Source organism: Podarcis bocagei (genome assembly GCF_964188305.1).
Source record: "Podarcis bocagei genome assembly, chromosome: 1".
NCBI lineage: Eukaryota > Metazoa > Chordata > Lepidosauria > Squamata > Lacertidae > Podarcis > Podarcis bocagei.
The window spans coordinates 114,146,676-114,165,255 of NC_138125.1; the positions used below are offsets into that span (position 1 = coordinate 114,146,676).

Consider the following 18,580-nt stretch of genomic DNA (forward strand, 5'->3'; position numbering starts at 1 on the left):
TAAATTGCCACTTTGGCATTATAATACATTGGGGTTACACAGTTTCAAAGCACTGAACAAAGGAGCATATTGGAGTATCCTTAACCGATAAGTTTTACCCATCACAGCTGGGCGTGGGGAGACCAGATTGCTCCCTAAGGAAGCAAAAAATAGTCTTATCTGATATTTGGCAGCTTCCTAGGTTTTTAAATTCGGAACCCAATACCCAGTGCATGTTGTGGCTTTTGCACTAGACAGGCACCACTGTCAGAGGCTGATCACTTCTTCTTATGCTGTGAAGGAAGGAGAAGCCAAGGCTAGACTTGGCCAAGTTGCCTCCTTCCTTTTCTCACTCCCAACAGGTGAGCAGAACCGTCAGAGAAGACAGCCCTGATAAACTGGCATGTGAAGCGGGAAGGTGGGTGCTCTAGGAGTGTGTAGAAAGTGTCTAAGTTACTTAGAAGTCACACTGTTTGTCAGTGGTCTGGATCTGAGAGCATTTTCCCTGCTCAGAGCGAGTTGACTTTGGGTGCCGTGGACAAAGAATGGCGTGGTGATGACAGTGGAAACTAACATTTCTTGTGCACTTATCTGACTGGATCACCTGTAAAAAGGGACAGCAGACACCAGGCTTATGAGATCTATTTTATTTTGTGTCAGAACCCCAAGATCCACGAATGTGGAGTCGGGTGTAACAGCCATATATGCTAAGAATTAAAGAATTCTGAGGGCAGGAATTTGCTTTGCTTTTTAAAAATTATTATTAAGTACCCAAGGCTTAACAGAGCTCACAGTCCTTCCATACAAAATCCCACTGGGAGTCAGAAATCTTTCATGGTCTACTGTAAATCAGCAAGAAACCTACAGTAGGTCCCGATTTACTTTCTGCCTCCCTCAATGCTATTTGGTCATAGCTGTATATTTACAAATACACAGGTTATAAAGACACCAGTTGTCAGAGCTGCTTCCAGATCCTAGCTCACAGAGGATCACGCTAGCCAGCGATCATTAAGTAAAAGTCTTTATTGAGTTACAGTTTCCATTCTCAAGCTGCTGCGTGCAACTCTACGTCTAGTGGTTAGATCGGCGAAGCTCCGTCTGAGTCTCCGCCCCTTGTGCACCAACTTAATATCCTAGCCCTGCTCCACCTTTTCCGCCTGACTGTTCTCCTCTGGGTCCCTCTGCCCCCCGGGGTCTCTTCCTTCCGGGATTCTTCTGACGCCGACCCCCCGGAACCTCCTGTCTCCTTGCGCCGGGCTTTAGGACCTGGCTCCCTTTCCGGGCTGCCTACTGCGTCACTTTCCTGTGCATTTGAACTTGGCGCGCGTGCCCAACCTTCCACTTTCCGTCTGACTGTTTCTTCGCTCCCCGATGGAGGTGTGGCCACTCCTGACTCGTGCCCTCCCCCCTGTTGTGAGCTGCCAGCGCTTGATCCCTGGCGCCCTTCCTCTTCCCTGCTCTCTGGCTGTGACGCTGGTCCCGATCTCCAACTGCTCCCCTCTGAGTCCCCTCTGGCTCTATCTTCCTGGGGTGTCCCCCTAGGCTCCCCCCTTGCCCTGGCCACTGGTGCTCCTTTCTGTGAATCTTCTGATTCACTGGAAAGACTCGGAGATCTCGGGTCGTCGTCATCACTCATCTTTTCTTCTGCCTCCTCCCCCTCGCTCTCTGTTTCCTCCCCTGCCCTTGCCTCTGCTCCTGAACCCCTGACACCAGTAAACCTCTGCCTAGCCCCTTTCACCTCCAAATGAAATTGATTCTTCGAAGACTCGATCCGTTAAAGAGAGCACAAAGCATTTCCCCCTCATGAGTAAATTTTTTTAAAGTCAACTGGTACTTTGTTGGGGCCAACACTGAAAAACAAATAGCTGTCGGACCGTCAGGGATGAGCACTTAAAGGACTCAAAAAATAATGAGTCTAACCATCTGGGCAGCTTCATTTAGAAAGAATTCAATGCCACAGATTAGTTTGTGTTGTAGAAGCAATAAAAAGTTCTTTTTAAAAAAGAGAGACCAATGTCTTGACATTCCGAAACAGACTGGGAGGCAAGGCAGTCCACTCTGCCAATAAGATGCTTATGCTAAAATAATTTCCACAAGGCTCTGGGTGGAACTGAGGCTGTTCAAGGCTTAAAATGCAATAACATTGTTTCCCCTTGCTGCTTTTCAAGTCGCTTTTTCACATTGCTGTATTCATCGGAGAGTGGGTGGAAATGTCTTCACCCAATGCACATTACCTAATTTGCTTTCCCTCACCAAACTCCTGTTCAAGGAGGCTGTCGTCTGTGCATGCGTTGACAACTGCACATGCACGAAAGCTGTCTCAAATGTACACACCTAAGCTTCACGTTTTCAAATTGGATGGAAGCTGGTTTGAGGGGAAATGCATCAAACAGCAGTATTTCTTGAACTACAGGAGACAATATGGATTGTGGATAACTTCATGTGTGCTCAGCTTCAAACACCAGTGGCAGGAGCACACTGAAGCCAGAATCAATGTCAACGAGTACACAGTCTAAATCCGAATGGAAGTTGTGCAGAGTAGAGCAGAGTTTAAGTACTTTAAATAAATAAATGTCTTGCTTAAAACTCTCCCTAGAAATTAAACATTATATGATTGAGATAGCATCATAAAACTAGATCCTACATTGTTTTAAACAGTTGCTGATTTATTTCTCAAGTGGTTGAGTGAAGACATATGGGTATGTTATATATTGTGATAAATAACACGGTTAAATTAATATCTAGCCAGCCAGCTAGCAAACAATAACATGGTCGAGCCACCTTGTGGAGCAAGGTTGAATTTGACATCACTCACACACTTCATCAGGAGAGGGGCAAAGAGGGGGGAGGTGGATGCGACAATCTGAATTACATAACAAAAATGCTTCTCAACCCCAGAGCATTAGGAAGTCAAATTACCTCTCTGATGCCTTTCCTCATAGCTTCATCAAACACTGCAGGACTTGAATCTGCTAAAAGGCTTCTTCAAACACATTTATCTCTGCTAAAGTAAATGCGTGAAATAGCTCTCCTGTAGAAAAGGTCCTTTAAGTTCACCCATTGAAACCATCTGTTGTGTGAATCAAACGCAATAGCTTTATATGATTCCATTAAACACACAACATATATAGTTGGCAGAACGCCTTCTCACCCCCTCATATTTTTTATTAAAGAGCCACAAGAGGTTATTTACTTTTATTGTTTTCTTAATTCCTATTTTCTTTCATCTTATTGGCAAGGAGCACCATGCACACTGATTTAAAAAATGCGTCCATAAAAATAACAAAACAATCGAGCCTAGACTGGTTCCCTCATTCATTTACATTTTTATTTTTTTGATGCGGTAGTGTCATATTTATTTTTAAAACCATTCTAATTTCCTCTGGGGAATATTTTGTATGCAGGCACCACCCTGTGGTGACAATTGGTATTTATGTCAAGTGAAAAGCTTGAGAATTGAACAGGAATACTTGACCAGGTAGAGATACCAGCCATCTTCACACAGCCAGGATCAGGACGCATTCCTAATTGTACGCGAGTGAAATCGAGCACAACTTCAAACAATCTCCTCGTGACTTTGTCACATCAAATGTGGTGGGCATCCTTTGCTTAACCAGTGCTATTTTTCTAGAAAAAAAGAGGTGCTGGAACTCACCATGAACACCTCCCTTGTTCTCTTATACAGTGGTACCTCCGGTTAAGAACTTAATTCATTTTGGAGGTCTGTTCTTAACCTAAAACTGTTCTTAACCTGAAGCACCACTTTAGCTAATGGGGCCTCCTGCTGCTACTGCACCGCCGGAGCACAATTTCTGTTCTCATCGTGAAGCAAAGTTCTTAACCCGAGGTACTATTTCTGGGTTAGCGGAGTCTGTAACCTGAAGCGTATGTAACCTGAAGCGTATGTAACCCGAGGTACCACTGTAATGGTAATGGTGCCCACCTGAGAGGGGCCGAAATGGAGTTCTGGCAAGTTTCAGATGTGAAAAAGCCCTGCTTAAGCCTGCTCTAAGGCCAAATATGTTACAATGCTGCTGTTGTCCATGTAAACCTGATACCTTAAGGAAGGAAAGGACCACACATTATGAACGGTACAGCGCTGCCGTTTAAATGGGCACCCCCACTGTGAGGTTTCCTCATCATCATCCCTACAATGAGGCAGAATGAGGCAGGTGCTTCAGGTGGCAGATTCTGAGGTCCGGGAGCAGCCAGAGCTGCGAGTGCCTACGCCAGCCTGTTGCCCTCAACTGCATTGGAAAACACGGTCCTTTCCCAGTATTGGGGTAAGATTCTACTACCAGTCCCGCTGGCTCCTATATGTGCCTTGGGGAAGGCGCCATCTTGTCCTTCATCTCATAGCTGTCAACTTTTCCCTTTTCTTGTGAGGAATCCTATTCGGAATAAGGGAATTTCCCTTAAAAAAAGGGAAACGTTGACAGCTATGCATCACCTCAGGTGGCAAAATGTCTTGAACAGGCCTTGTCAAAAGGGAAAGAAAGGAGATCTCATAATGGACTACTGTATTCATTAACAGCAGGCCTCTTTTACATTGCAACATGTAGTTCTGCCCTTTTTCTCAGTATTTTCTAGACCAGCATAATGACCAATGCACAGAAGGTAACCTATTTGGAGGCACATGGTTCTTTTTAAGATCTTGTTGCTGTATGTATTATTACTGTTTACAATTGCAATTTAGAAGTATAATAGGCTATACCAGTGCTATTTTTCTAGAAAAAGAGGTGCAGGAACTCACCATGAATGCCTCCATTCTTCTCTTATAATGGCAATGGCACCCACCTGAGAGGTACCGAAACTCAGTTCTGGTGAGTTCCTGCTGGAAAAAAAAGCCCTGGGCTATGCTTAGAGATGGGCATGGTAACAGAAGCAGGTTTTAATTTCAAATAAAAATGCAAAGCTTTAATGGCTTCTGCCTGCAGCGATTATTCATGCATTTCTGGTTTTTATAGCAGCAGCAGCAGCAGTAGTTAATCAAGGGTGCAAATGACCAATGCCCAGTCTTGAGAGAAATGAGCTGTGCAAAAGATTCAGACAAACATGGCCCAACTGTTCATATAATGGTTACATAAGACGTGTATTTAGCATCACACACCTTTGCTCACAATTTGCTGCAGATCAGCATGTCCTTCAGTTCTCTTCCTCCATTAAAATGGCAAGCAAACAAAGGGGGGGGGGGCTCTTTCCAAAACCAGGAGAGCCATGTGTCTTTGCCAAGAGTCACATGCTCCAGGAACGGACAGTATAAAAGCAAAAAATCAACTACCGTTCACTGCTTTCATGTCCTCGTCTACTCTCCTTCCATGGTTTCAATTCTCCCATTGAAGCTAAAGAACAGAAGGGAACTTGCTTCATGCAAGGGACTCGGTCTTAGTGCAGTTTCTAACAAGTTAAGATGGATCTTCTCCACAGCCATGGCGTGCTCATAATTCAGCATTTGCAGAAGGATTACAGGTCATACCAGAGCTTTCTAAACTTCATGTCACATGTCGGAGATCCTCGGAACATTTTTTCAATTTATTTTCCTCTTTGGTTCCAGCTTAATCAAGTGGTTGGGACAAAAATGATCTGGGTGGCAGTGATCGGTGATTGGTTTAATCTTATATTTAAATGGTAAGGTTTGTTGCTTCCTTGGAAACTTTGGGAATGGCAGGATCCACAGTCTTCTGAGATGAGAAATCTTCCGGGGACTGTTGGTTACTGAAATTATTTAGGGTTTCATTCATTGCTAGCCGGAGTTGATCCATTAACACTGATGTGTATAACTAACTTAGGCTCATTAATTCCAATGGGTCTGTTCCCTTAGTTGGATGCAACCTGTAGTATATAAGCTTTGAAGAGTTATCTTTACCCCTTTTAAACAAGACAAAGGAAAATAATGCTTCTGCTTCAGCATATTATGGTAAAACTGATCTAGCAGTCAAGCAAGAATCATTAATATAAGGGAGACTGGTATGTTGCTAAATAACGTGTTGGATTTGTGTGCCCATTGAAGATAATGCTTTCTTTTCTGGCAGGATTTTGTTTGGTCATCGTCCATATTGGTGGGTCCAGGAGACAATGATCTATCCAAACCAAACTACCCCATGCCTTGAGCAGTTTCCTATAACATGTGAAACAGGACCAGGTAAGATATAGAGTATGATCTGGATGCCACTGCAAAGCAGAACTGGGGTTCGTCTGTGCCTGCCTGGGAACATTGCCTTTGGTTCTATGATGGAAGGTGGGGAATAAATGTGAGAATAATTTTGTGTATGTGTATGTGTCTTCACTACTATGGAGTTGCAAATGGCCAGCTGTCCGATTTTTTTTGGGGGGGGAGATTTAAATTAGGGAAGAAATCCCCCAAAATGATTTAAAACAGCATGAAGAACTGAAAAGACCTGGTTCAACTGTTTGTGATAACATTCACATCCTTGCCCCCATCTGTAGAAAAGCAGTGTAGAAAATGCTAGTCTTAGTAGGAGATTTCAACTTCAGAAGTAGGTTTCATAAGAACGATTAACTGCAGAAAAGAAAGAAGGAAGAGAAGGAAAATTTGCATATCTGCCATCATTGTAGCAGATGAATAGATCAGGTACTATTTGTTCCACCAGCTACAGGGTAGCTGAGTCAATCATTTATAAGGATGGGCTGGAAACCAATAAAACTGTTTAGGACCAGCAACGTAAGTGGCTTGGTACCCATTTCCCTGAGAAATTAATATCTAGTCTGGCTGCAAAGAACAGCTGCTTGAAGTGTCTCTTCATACCATGCTTTTCCATACCATGTTACCAAGTATTACTACAGGCCAGCGAAATATGGATTTGACAAAAAGGAGCTGTGAGCAATTTACCAGGCACAGAAACATAGCAAGCTGCCTTATCCTGAGCCCATCTTGTGGAGCCTTGTCTACACTGAGTGGCAGTGGCTCTTCAGGATTTCAGGCAGGGAGTCTCTCCTAGCCCACCTGGATGCTGGGGATGGAACCTGGGACCCTCTGTGTGGAAAGCAGATGCTCTAACAGGTGAGCTATGGCCCTTCCCCAGATGCAAGTGCCATGCACCAGCACCACATGGTATTGCGATTAGCCTGAAGACATGCGATGCAGTTCTACTGCTGAAGCAAAGGAACACTGGCCCCATCAGCCAATCGCATGGGAAACCACCTGGGTTTCGCATGTAAGTTGGAGGGCAAACGGGATACAAGTGAAATAAATTGATGTAAGGATGGGATGTTTGTATATAACTGTCCCATCCCACCCCGGCAGCTCCGTACCCTCCAACATTTCTCTGATGAAAATAGAGGTGTCCTATTTAATAATAATAATAATAATAATAATAATAATAATAATAATAATAATAATAATAATATGCTTTTATTATTTAAGTCTCACCCATCTGACTGGGTTGTCCCAGCCACTCTGGGCGGCTTCCAATATATATAAAAACATTATTAAATAGTAAACATTGAAAAACTTCCCTATACAGGGCTGCCTTCAAAAGTCTTATAAAGGTTGTATAGTTACTTAGTTATAGTTACTCCTTGGCTCAGGGGTAGCATAACTTCATACCCGCCAATATTTCTCTGCTGAAAATAGGGGTGTCCTAAGGAAAAGCGGGACATTCCAGGATCAAATCAGAAACCAGGAAGGCTTCTGTAAATCCAGGATTGTCCCTGGAAAATAGGGACACATGGAAGGTCTGCAGCTCCATCTTTAATAGATTAGAGATTAGAATGCTAATTTTGCTACCACGAGTATGGATCAGTTACTGGTACCTTTATGGTTAGGGATTTTCTTTGCTTTGCTTTTGAAGATTTATTGCCTGTTAGTTTCCATGGGTGATTTCTCCTTCTCTGGTCTGATGGGAGATGTCTCTTAAGATTGGGCATCTAGTTGCTCTGCATGAACTGCATATGAATACTGCAGGCAATTTAGTCCTATGGGCACATCTGAAGTTTATAAGGCGGCTCTTACCTGCTCCTGATCACTGTTTGCTGATCCCCCCCTGTAACTGCAGTATTGTTAATTAAGTCGTTTGGAATGCTAGATGCCCACAACCCTGCCTTGCGACAGACACATGGGCTTTGGAGATGTACTGGAGCCTTTTGGAATTTTACCACTGCCTTTCTTATTTCCCCACAGGAAGCCCCTCTGGACATGCCATGGGATCATCATGTGTCTGGTATGTGATGGTGTCAGCAGCCCTGAGCCACACGGTGAGGCAGAAAGGGAAATCAACCATTAATCTGCACAGGTCAGTCTTTTTCCCAAAGCCACCCGTTTAGGAATGTTATACATTTGCCACGAGATGGGCAGTGCGAAAATGTGAAAATGCTTTCGGTCACCTTTTGTTACTGTTTTTTTGATCAAGCAGCAACAATACAAAGGAGATTTTGCAGCGGTTCCTTTGGTAACTTAAAGCTTTATGTGCCATTAATGCCGAACTCAAGAGAGAGGAGCGGAGGGTGAGATGATAAAGACATGCCCTCACAGAAGGCTAGAGAGGCCCATGCCGCTTCCAATTATGGAGACCTTTCACCATGAAACAATTAAAAATGACAAAACATGAAAACAAAATAAAATAATTTTTTGGTCTGATGCACTTAAAAAACAGGTACAGTGGTACCTCGGGTTAAGTACTTAATTCGTTCTGGAGGTCCGTACTTAACCTGAAACTGTACTTAACCTGAAGCACCACTTTAGCTAATGGGGCCTCCCACTGCTGCTGCACCGCCGGAGCACAATTTCTGTTCTCATCCTGAAGCAAAGTTCTTAACCTGAAGCACTATTTCTGGGTTAGCAGAGTTTGTAACCTGAAGCGTATGTAACCTGAAGCGTATGTAACCCGAGGTACCACTGTAGTGGCATGCTAAATGCCAAAATAAAAAACAAGTTTCTAAATTTGAGGACTCTTTGACTTTGAGGTCCAGGCCAACTGACCCCTGTGGCATCCACTCTGATCAGCCCTGAATTGAGATGTGGATGCTGAGAAGAGAGAGGGGAAAAACAGTCTAATAATTTTCATTTGGTTTTTGTTATTATTTCCTCCAACTGTTTCTTTAACAGACTCACCTGGTCTTTCCTGTGGAGCATGTTCTGGATTATTCAGATCAGTGTGTGTGTCTCGAGAGTCTTCATAGCAACACATTTCCCTCACCAAGTCATCCTTGGAGTGATTGCTGGTAATAAGGACAGAGCTTTCTTTTTCTATGGCAGGATTTTCTATGTACAGGATTTTGGAAATTATGGGAAAGTGGGTTCATAAGTATATTATGTGGGTAGTGGGAATGCATACATAATCAGGTGTCCATGTCAATGTTAAAGTTGTTTTCAAAATTCTGAGGCGATAAGGAATAAGAAGCGGTGGCAGCAGGGCTAAATTTCACACACTGATTTTAACTTCTTTAGCTGCTGGCTTCTAGTGAAGACTTTTAAGTGAACAGGAAGTGTACTTAGTTTAGGCTATGTACCTATTAGTGACTTAAACTCCTCTGTATTTCAAGTCACATTTCCACATTGCGGTACACACCAGAGTGACGGTGGGGCTGTCTCCACCTGATGTGCTGGACCTATTTGGTTTCCCAACGCCTGCAACCCATTCAAGAACTTGTCATCTGTGCATGTGCAATGACTTTCTCAAGTGGACACACCTCAGCTTAACTGCAGAGTGACTGTGGCTGACCTTTTCAATTCAGATGGTGTGTGTGTGTGTGTGTAACCTCTAAGTGATTTTAAAAAAGGTAAAACATTAAAAGTAACTAAAGGCAGTTAATAACAGGTATTTAAAAATGTTCAAAAGATGATTAAAATCAACAGTAAACAAAAGGATTAAACACATGCCAGCGTTCTTCATGTCTGGATACTCTTGCCTAAACAAAAACATTTTAAGCAGATGACAAAAAGAGAACAGCGAAGGTGCCTGCCTTACGAAGGGATACATTTTGCAATACCTTAAATATCACACCAAACTCTCATTCTGGTGTGTGGTTTTTTTTGGCTAAGCATGGAAATATATCCGTTTCAAGTAAACACATCACTTCTAATGTCTCGTTTCTTCATTCACAGGCATGCTCGTTGCTGAAGCGTTTGAACATGCCCCAGCCATCCAAACAGCAAGTTTAAAAACATATATCCAGACAAATGTGTTCCTCTTTGTTTCCGCTCTCGGCTTTTACTTGGTTCTGAAGCTTATCGATATTGATCTTTTGTGGTCTATTCCGAAGGCAAAGAAGTGGTGTGCCAACCCAGAGTGGATCAATATTGACACGACTCCATTCGCCGGACTGGTGAGGAACTTAGGTGCCCTGTTTGGGCTAGGCCTCAGCATTAACTCTGAGATGTTTATCTTGGGCTGTAAAGGTAAACATGGCTATAAACTGAGTTTCAGGATGTCATGCATAGCTACATCCTTAGCTACGCTGCAGCTCTATGATTTTATCAAGATACCCACCCACACTGAGTATCTGTTTTACATCCTTTCTTTCTGTAAAAGTGCAGCCATACCGCTTACGGTAGTGGCCTTTGTTCCGTATTGCATATACTTGCTCATGAAGCCAACAGAAAAGAAGTTTCGGTAGACATTAATGGTTGGTTTGCCTTGGAAGATCCTGGAACGTCTTAAGATGCCAAGGATGCTCTGTGGCCAAAGACTCAAAACAGTTATTTCACTTTCTCTCACTCTCCATTCCGAACAATGGTGGGTATATTTCTGATATGTAAAATCGAAAAGACGCTTACACCCAGGACTGAGATTCTCGTACCAGAAATAATGATCGGTTAAGACCCAAATACTGACAATTAGAATGTTATAACATGGCTGCCTGAGCTTCCAACAGTTAGAAAAGTTTGTATATATGTATGTACTAGTAGTCAAAGCATGCTGGATTTTTTTCTGCCCTGAAACTGAAAAGTGCTTCGCCTACCTGCTCCTCTGTCTCAGCCCAGGAGATGTATAGTTTTACTCAGCACTGCATTTTATGTATTTGTGTGGGCATGTGTACATTTGTATAAAAAGGTAAAGGGACCCCTGACCATTGGGTCCAGTCGTGGCCGACTCTGGGGTTGCGGCGCTCATCTCGCTTTATTGGCCAGTACATTTGTATAGTTACTAGTAAATTAAACTTGCATTCTGCAAGCACCTACCTATGTTTCTGGTGAGCTCACACTTCCCTCACATCCAAGCCTTAAGCAACTCTGTGACCCATGTGTGACTTACTTTGCTCTCTGCGGAAATGCTGACATCTATTCTGAGGTAAATGTCATGACCCAAGCTATTACTGTTAAGACCCAATATATTCATTTTGTCAGACTTTTCTATTAATCAGTGTTTTGTGGACTGTATATGTGCCAATTTGCTAGGTGACCCAGAATTTCCACCACCTTTTGGGAGTATATATTTTTTGTCTTGTATCTTCCCATCCCATTTAGTAAGACACAAAGGCTACAACCCTATACTCACTTAGCTGGGACTTAAGAGTCAGTGAACTCAATGGGATTTCAAGTAGAAATGTATAGGATTTGCACTGTTATTCTCTGCCTTTCAGAGCCTTTCAGATTTTTCAGGTAACTGTGGAGTGTTTTGGACAATGAATGTGCAAAATTTTCAGCTTTCTAGGAAGCTTGGAAGATACTCAACCATTTGAGGGTGTTCTTTGAATACTCTGTTTTGTGGGAGCTGTGTATAAATGTCCTATTTTTAACTTTGTGTAGCAACTGGGGTGCTTTGGACTATACATGTAGCAAATGTCAAGGCTCTACAATATTGGGTCTCGTTTATTCACTGAAAAGAGAGAAAATGAGTGATTAATATTTACTAAAATTATGCTATTATATGATACAACTTATCTGGATCTTATAATAATTTGTGAGGTGGCTACTAGTAAAATGCTGTCCTCAGATTTTTCCAAGAATGTGAAGTAAAAGTAACTACTTAGTTGGTCATTACATAACAGGAAGGCAAGTATTTTTGCACTGATACGTCACTTGTGTTTTTGTATCTTGCATGTTATTTCTGCACCCTCCCTTGCCTTGAACTGTGCAGTCTAGTGATGAAAATGGAAACATCTTTTATACATTAAACTTCTCATTCAAATACTGGTAATATCTGCATTACTTAACAAGTCAGGAGTTTTTACCCCTTGAAAGCATCTGAATCATTGTTAGATAAGTATACAGAGTTGTAGCTTAGAAAAGGACAAACTATTTATTGATATGCATGCTCTGTGCTACATACAACTTGTATGGAATCATAATGTTCAGCCTCACAGCCTTTCCACCTTGGTAGACCGAGGAACTGAAAGACGCAGATATGCGAGAGATAATGCTATGACCAAGGTCATGGCAGAGGTGTGACCTGAAGCCCACATTTCTTCATATTCAACTGGCACCCCAAATTCAGCACCATTAATTCATCACATCCCAGCTCCTGCTAGGAAAGATCCACTGCAATACCATGGATGCATGCCATAAGTAGATGTTTAGACGGAACCAAAGCTAACCAAATTTTCTTTATTAATGGCAGTCACAAAGATTAATCTATATATCATTCACACACATCCAGCATTTGGCAAAGTCATTTTGCATCTGGAACAATAAACACGCACTAAATCTAAACCAGGGATGGGGAATCCTTTGGCCCTCCAGATGTTTGATTCCAAACTCCCATCAGCCCCAGGCAACATGGCCAATGGTCAGGGACGATGGGAGTTGTGGTCCAACAAAAATATCCTCACAATAGGCAAATATGAGTGTACTGTATTGTAATTCTGCCACTACACATTGGCACACAATGCAGCTTATCTCAGTCATTTCTGGGTGTCTACTGTTCTGCTCACATCAGCATTCTTGCGCTCCACGGCTGTTTACGTAAAGCATCATAACATTATGCTACAAACTTTTCAAATGCAAAAAGTAGGGTGCCTTATCCAGGCAGCATACAATCACTTCTGAATACTGTATTCATAGTAGGGTGCTTTTGCTTTGTTTTAACAAAAGCCACATACCTAATTGTATTGTTATATTGCTGTGTTGTGTTCTGTCTTTTTATTTTTATTTTAAATAAAAAACTCCTCTAGAGGCACAAAGGCATGTTCCCTTTGAGAGACAGAGGGAGAGAAGTGCATCATAGCAGGGATGGTGTTTGAGTAAAGAAAGCTTAGCTGATGAATGATACACTTTAGTGAATTAAATTTACGTAAATATAAAATATTAATTGCGAAGGAAAAATCTTTTGCTTTTGATGGTAGTAGGTACTGTATTTGAAGAGGCATTCATTTCTTTTCTGTGTGTGCAAGAAGAAGCAATCCTATACCCACTTCCTGGGGGGGGGGGTAAACCCCACTGAACCCAGTGGGACTAAGTTTTAGTAGACATGAAAAGGATTGTACTATAAATGTTGCTGCCTTCATTTGCTCTAAGTACTGGTATATTGAGCCATTGCCAAAGGATTTCCCCCCTTTTTTCCTTGGTGTAAATGTCAGTAATTTTCACAAACATTTCTGACATTTTCCTGTTAAGTGACAATCACCAATGCTTAACAAGCCTGGAGGATACTAGAATGTCACCTTGTGAACTTAATTTGCAATGCATGAAGAGTTCCAACACAGAGCAGGGGGATTTGGGAAAACCGTTTATATCAAGCCAGCTACAATCCCAATTATTCTTTTCCTGTTAATGGTTTCCTCTCTGTAAATTGCTAACAGCTACATGAGGGAAATCTAGTTTTAAATTTATTGATTTTTGGCAGCATGTATATTTCCAAATTAACAGATTGCGTTTACGAAAAGGCCTTTTCCACAAATCTTATTTAAGATTTGGGGTTACCACGTACCCTTAAAAAACACACACACACACTCTGGAACATCACACCTCTATAACGATGGATAGCCCTTGTTTGGGAGTCATCAGTTTGAGCTGCTTTACTTCTAAGGATTGAATCCTGACAAGACAGAAGTACTGTTTCTGGGGGACAGGAGGCGGGCAGGTGTGGGGGATTCCCTGGTCCTGAATGGGGTAACCGTGCCCCTGAAGGACCAGGTGCGCAGCCTGGGAGTCATTTTGGACTCACAGCTGTCCATGGAGGCACAGGTTAAATCCGTGTCCAGGGCAGCTGTGTACCAGCTCCATCTGGTACGCAGGCTGAGACCCTATCTGCCTGCGGACTGCCTCACCAGAGTGGTGCATGCTCTGGTTATCTCCCGCTTGGACTACTGCAATGCACTCTACGTGGGGCTACCTTTGAAGGTGACCCGGAAACTACAACTAATCCAGAATGCAGCAGCCAGACTGGTGACTGGGAACGGCCGCCGAGACCATATAACACCGGTCTTGAAAGACCTACATTGGCTCCCAGTACGTTTCCGAGCACAATTCAAAGTGTTGGTGCTGACCTTTAAAGCCCTAAACGGCCTCGGTCCAGTATACCTGAAGGAGCGTCTCCACCTCCATTGTTCTACCCGGACACTGAGGTCCAGCACCGAGGGCCTTCTGGCGGTTCCCTCACTGCGAGAAGCCAAGTTACAGGGAACCAGGCAGAGGGCCTTCTCGGTAGTGGCGCCCTCCCTGTGGAACGCCCTCCCACCAGATGTCAAAGAGAACAACAACTACCAGACTTTTAGAAGACATCTGAAGGCAGCCCTGTTTAGGGAAGCTTTTAATGTTTAATGTATCATAGTATTTTAATATTCTTTTGGAAGCCGCCCAGAGTGGCTGGGGAAACCCAGCCAGATGGGCGGGGTATAAATGATAAATAATAATAATAATAATAATAATAATAATAATAATAATAATAATTACTAAGTCACTGTTTGATGCCTAATTCGAACTCCCTTTCCACATTATGATGATGAAAGCCCATAATAAATCCCATGAATTGCCCAGATGAAAAGGTAGAAAGTATGGTAATGTATAGGCCTGGCTCTTCCCATTCAATCAGCCAAAGACAGCTGTGACTTGGCAGCACGCAGCTGTCAGGGACATCAAGGAGGATGCAAACCACCTCTGGGTACCATCATGGCCCTGGAGACAGAATCCCCTTCTTCCGGGGATGAGGCTGAGGATTCTGAACCAGAACAGAGAAGGCAGTCAGGGCCAGCTTCCACCAGATGAGCCAGGAGGAAGTTCCCCTCCAGCTTGAGAATGATTGGACTTGGGGGATTCCATTGCAGAAACCCAAGTGAGACCACTGCCTTTGAATACCAGTTCCTGGGAATCAGAGGTGGGAAGGATGTCACTGTACCTAGGTCCTGCTTGCAGGCTTTCCACAGGTATCTGGATAGCTGCTGTAAGAACAGGATGCTGGACTAGATGGGGCATGGACTTGATCCAGCAGACTCTTCTTATGTTCCCACCAGAGGCTCCCCCACGCCACTGTAGTAGGAGGCTACAAGAGCAGGTTGGGGCCACTTTAACTGAAGAACCTCCCTTAACCTTCCAGTGCAGGCAGAGCCAACCATTGGGATTCAGCTGCTTCTGGTGCATAGGGCCCAATTTGTTTGTTGCTGAAGCAACACCAGAGCTCTGTGTTTATATAGCACAGCCTGAGCCTTGCATCCAGCCTGAATTTTGCCTTGTACTGCATCCAGCCTGCTCCCGGCTGGCCTCGTCCTGCACCCAACCGGAGCTACGCCTCACTGCAGAGGAGCACATCTGATTCCAGATAATAACAACAACAGTAAATTAAACCACAATTTGCTGCCCTTTCACGACACCCGCCTCACTCAGCCTAATGGTTCTGGATGCAGTTACTTCTTTCCATCCTTTTTTAAAAGAATGATATTTAGTCAGCAGAAAACTCAAGACAGCAAAGACCCAAAATTTCATCCCTTGCTTTAATGAAAACATATCTGTACACAAGTAGCTGGGTAGCCAACTGGTAAAGTAAGGAGGACGGCAGTGATACAAATTCTCCTTTCTGTATCTCCACTTCCACACAGTGTAGATTCTTTACTTACCAGTCTTCCCCAACCTGGTTTTGGACTACAATTCCCATCAGCTCCAGCTAGCACAGTGGCTGGAGGCTGGGGGAAGCTAGTTTAGATATTCAGTTAGCATTGGTTGTTCACTTCTGCAAACACATGACAACAAACATTCCCTACCCCCAAAGGACCGAGTGCAGTGAGGCTGCGTTTGCCTTTTCCTGCGTTTTCTTTTCCTGATTCAGCAGCACTGATGGTAATTTTTCTGTCACTTTCTGCAGCATCAGTATGAACAGTCTCCTGCACCCCCTAGCTGTTTTTTTTCAGTGTTCTTTGTTTTGAGAAAGGCATTGTGGCAACTCCAGATGCCTTTTTAACGAGCAAGGGAAAAACTGCAGCTGACTTTTTCTCCATTTGAGAAAGCTACCATAACAGGACCTATAGCTTGCTGGTGCAACACATGCCTTGCCTGATCCATTTATATTCATGTGCGCTGAATGGTTTGCAATGGAACTGTAGATCCCATTGTCAAGATGCATCCAGACAGTTCAGCGTGCTGGAATGATTGCAATATGGATCAGCACGCAAATCCATACATAGATCTGCATTGGCTTTGTGTGAAATTTCTCCCTTGTTTGATCGGTGGTGAATATAATTTCATAACTTGCTGAACCTCCAGTGGCACATGCAGTGCACTCATGTTCAGAACAGGTGTCATGGGTAAGACGGCCTTTCTTGATGGACACACACAGCCACCTTACAATGCTTCCTTCGTGTTTACGGATATGTGGACACCTGCGTTTAGATATTTCCATGATCACAACTGTGAAATGAGTAATAGTAGGTCATGCCAGTGGATGCCACTGTTTGCCCAGAGTGCCAAGTGGAAGCTTCCATGTGGACCGGGGGCTGCAGATCTGCAGTTGTTGACTTCACTGGTGTCGCAGGTATGTGGCCTAATAATCCAGACATATAAATACTTCAGCAGAACTTTAGTTGATTAAAAAAAAACCAAACAGGTTTTGAGCACTCTCCCAACAGCATCACTGTTTGAGTAGATGTTGCCTTTCTTCATACCCACAGCAAGTTTAATGACTGATGTCACAAGCTGGAAAGCAGGGTGGTGGTGGTGCGCTTTCTCCTGCACATTTGCAATAGCAGTGTGAATGTGTAACATAAAGATTATTGACATGTTCATCCTTGGTCTTATCACATCCCCAAGTAAATTACACTGATTGTGTCATGGAGTAAGTGTGAAAGCTCAGCTGATAGGTGCCCCAGTGGTAACCAGTTTGTAGTATGCCCCTTGCTGGGCCATCAGTTCTTCATGAGTGCCCTTTTCAACGATCACTCCTTGCGACATGACAGCTATGATATCAGAATGCTGAATGGTAGAAAGGCGGTGAGCTATGACGATGCACGTTCGGCCTTCTCTAGCTTTATCCAGTGCAGCCTGCACAGTCTGAAGACAAGGGAGAAAGTGACAAAGTAAAGGTAGTAAAGGCAACTTTCCGCAGAGTATCTCGATGTTGCTCCTGGCAATTGCATTCTAATCTGGTCATTCACATACAGTGGTGCCCCGCAAGACGAATGCCTCGCAAGACGAAAAAACCGCTAGACGAAGAGACTCGCGGAACGGATTAATTTCGTCTTGCGAGGCACCACTGTAATTAATATATATATATGTAACCAAATAAGTCCTTTCTCCCCTGAAGTGGCGCTGTGCTCTAATCCACTGAGCCTTTTGGGCTTGCTGATCATAAGGTCAATGGTTTGAATCTGCACGGCGGGGTGAGCTCCCATTGCTCTGTCCCAGCTCCTGCCAACCTAGCAGTTCAAAAGCATACCAGCACAAGTAGATAAATAGGTACCACTGTGGTGGGAAGGCAAACAGCATTTCCGTGTACTCTGGCACTCGTCATGGTGTCCTGTGCACCAGAAGCGGTTTAGTCATGCTGGCCACATGACCCGGAAAAGCTGTTTGCGGATAAACACCAGCTCCCTCGGCCTGAAAGCGGATATTAGCGCCACACCCCATAGTCACCTTTGACTGGATTTAACAATCCAGGGGTCCTTTACCTTTTACCTTTACACGCAAGCATTCAGTCTAATTATTAAGAAAGTCATCGCATGATCATCACATGAATGTATGGGAGAGGAAAGAACCAAAGAAATGTTTCTACACCCAGTGATTCACAATTGAGAGAGCAGCTCTTTTTCATCCTATTCATTTGTTATCTTTGAGGCATGATTGATGCTACAGAACTATTTCTTCACAGCTGGCCTTAAGATACGGTATGGGATTCAGTCATGGTGAAATAGCTTTGCCCCAACAACCAAGGAGCAAAGCCTAAATTTACAGTGAAGAAGGTTGGTAAGAAAGCTCTGCTTGCAAAGTTTCATCTGTGAGGATGACTTACTCGTCATCAAAAAGTTAATATGCAAGTATGAATTGCCCTACTTGCGCTATGTTGTTGTTTCTTAGTCCACGTGGTTTACTCTCCCTCCTATTTACCTGTTCACTTTCGGTATCCAGAGCAGATGTTGCTTCATCCAGTAGCAAGATCTTGGGATCTCGGATGATGGCTCGGGCGATAGCGATGCGCTGCTTTTGCCCACGAGAGAGCAGCGATCCCTGAGAGCCAACGTTTGTTTTGTATTGCTGGAAAACATACATTGGCTGAATTTT

At 43.5% G+C, this 18,580-nt stretch overlaps 2 protein-coding genes across 7 annotated transcripts in view; one reads left to right on the forward strand and one right to left on the reverse strand.

Moving 5' to 3' along the window:
• Nucleotides 1–4,910: 4,910 nt before the first annotated feature.
• Nucleotides 4,911–12,068, forward strand: G6PC2 (glucose-6-phosphatase catalytic subunit 2). Its single transcript, XM_081182664.1, has 5 exons — nt 4,911–5,607; nt 6,012–6,121; nt 8,120–8,231; nt 9,044–9,159; nt 10,043–12,068. Exons 1-5 carry the CDS (start codon nt 5,390–5,392, stop codon nt 10,552–10,554), a joined length of 1,068 nt encoding a protein of 355 aa, XP_081038790.1. The 5' UTR covers nt 4,911–5,389; the 3' UTR covers nt 10,555–12,068.
• A 3,722-nt stretch (nt 12,069–15,790) lies between these two features.
• Nucleotides 15,791–18,580, reverse strand: part of ABCB11 (ATP binding cassette subfamily B member 11) — an 83,184-nt gene continuing 80,394 nt past the window's right edge. For all 6 annotated transcript variants that reach the window (XM_081195086.1, XM_081195085.1, XM_081195087.1 and 3 more), the window contains 2 exons: nt 18,407–18,553; nt 15,791–17,353 (listed from right to left, as the gene is read on the reverse strand). In XM_081195086.1, the coding sequence (XP_081051212.1) occupies nt 17,153–17,353; nt 18,407–18,553 (348 nt within the window). In that variant the 3' untranslated portion in view covers nt 15,791–17,152. The remainder of the gene's footprint in view (nt 17,354–18,406; nt 18,554–18,580) is intronic.

Excerpts from the sequence above, each read along its gene's own strand:
- G6PC2 (XM_081182664.1), top strand. The coding sequence starts at position 5,390 with ATGGATCTTCTCCACAGCCATGGCGTGCTCATAATTCAGCATTTGCAG. Across the intron at positions 5,608-6,011 it reads TTTAATCTTATATTTAAATG|GATTTTGTTTGGTCATCGTC; the intron begins GTAAGGTTTGTT and ends CTTTTCTGGCAG. Across the intron at positions 8,232-9,043 it reads TCAACCATTAATCTGCACAG|ACTCACCTGGTCTTTCCTGT; the intron begins GTCAGTCTTTTT and ends TTTCTTTAACAG.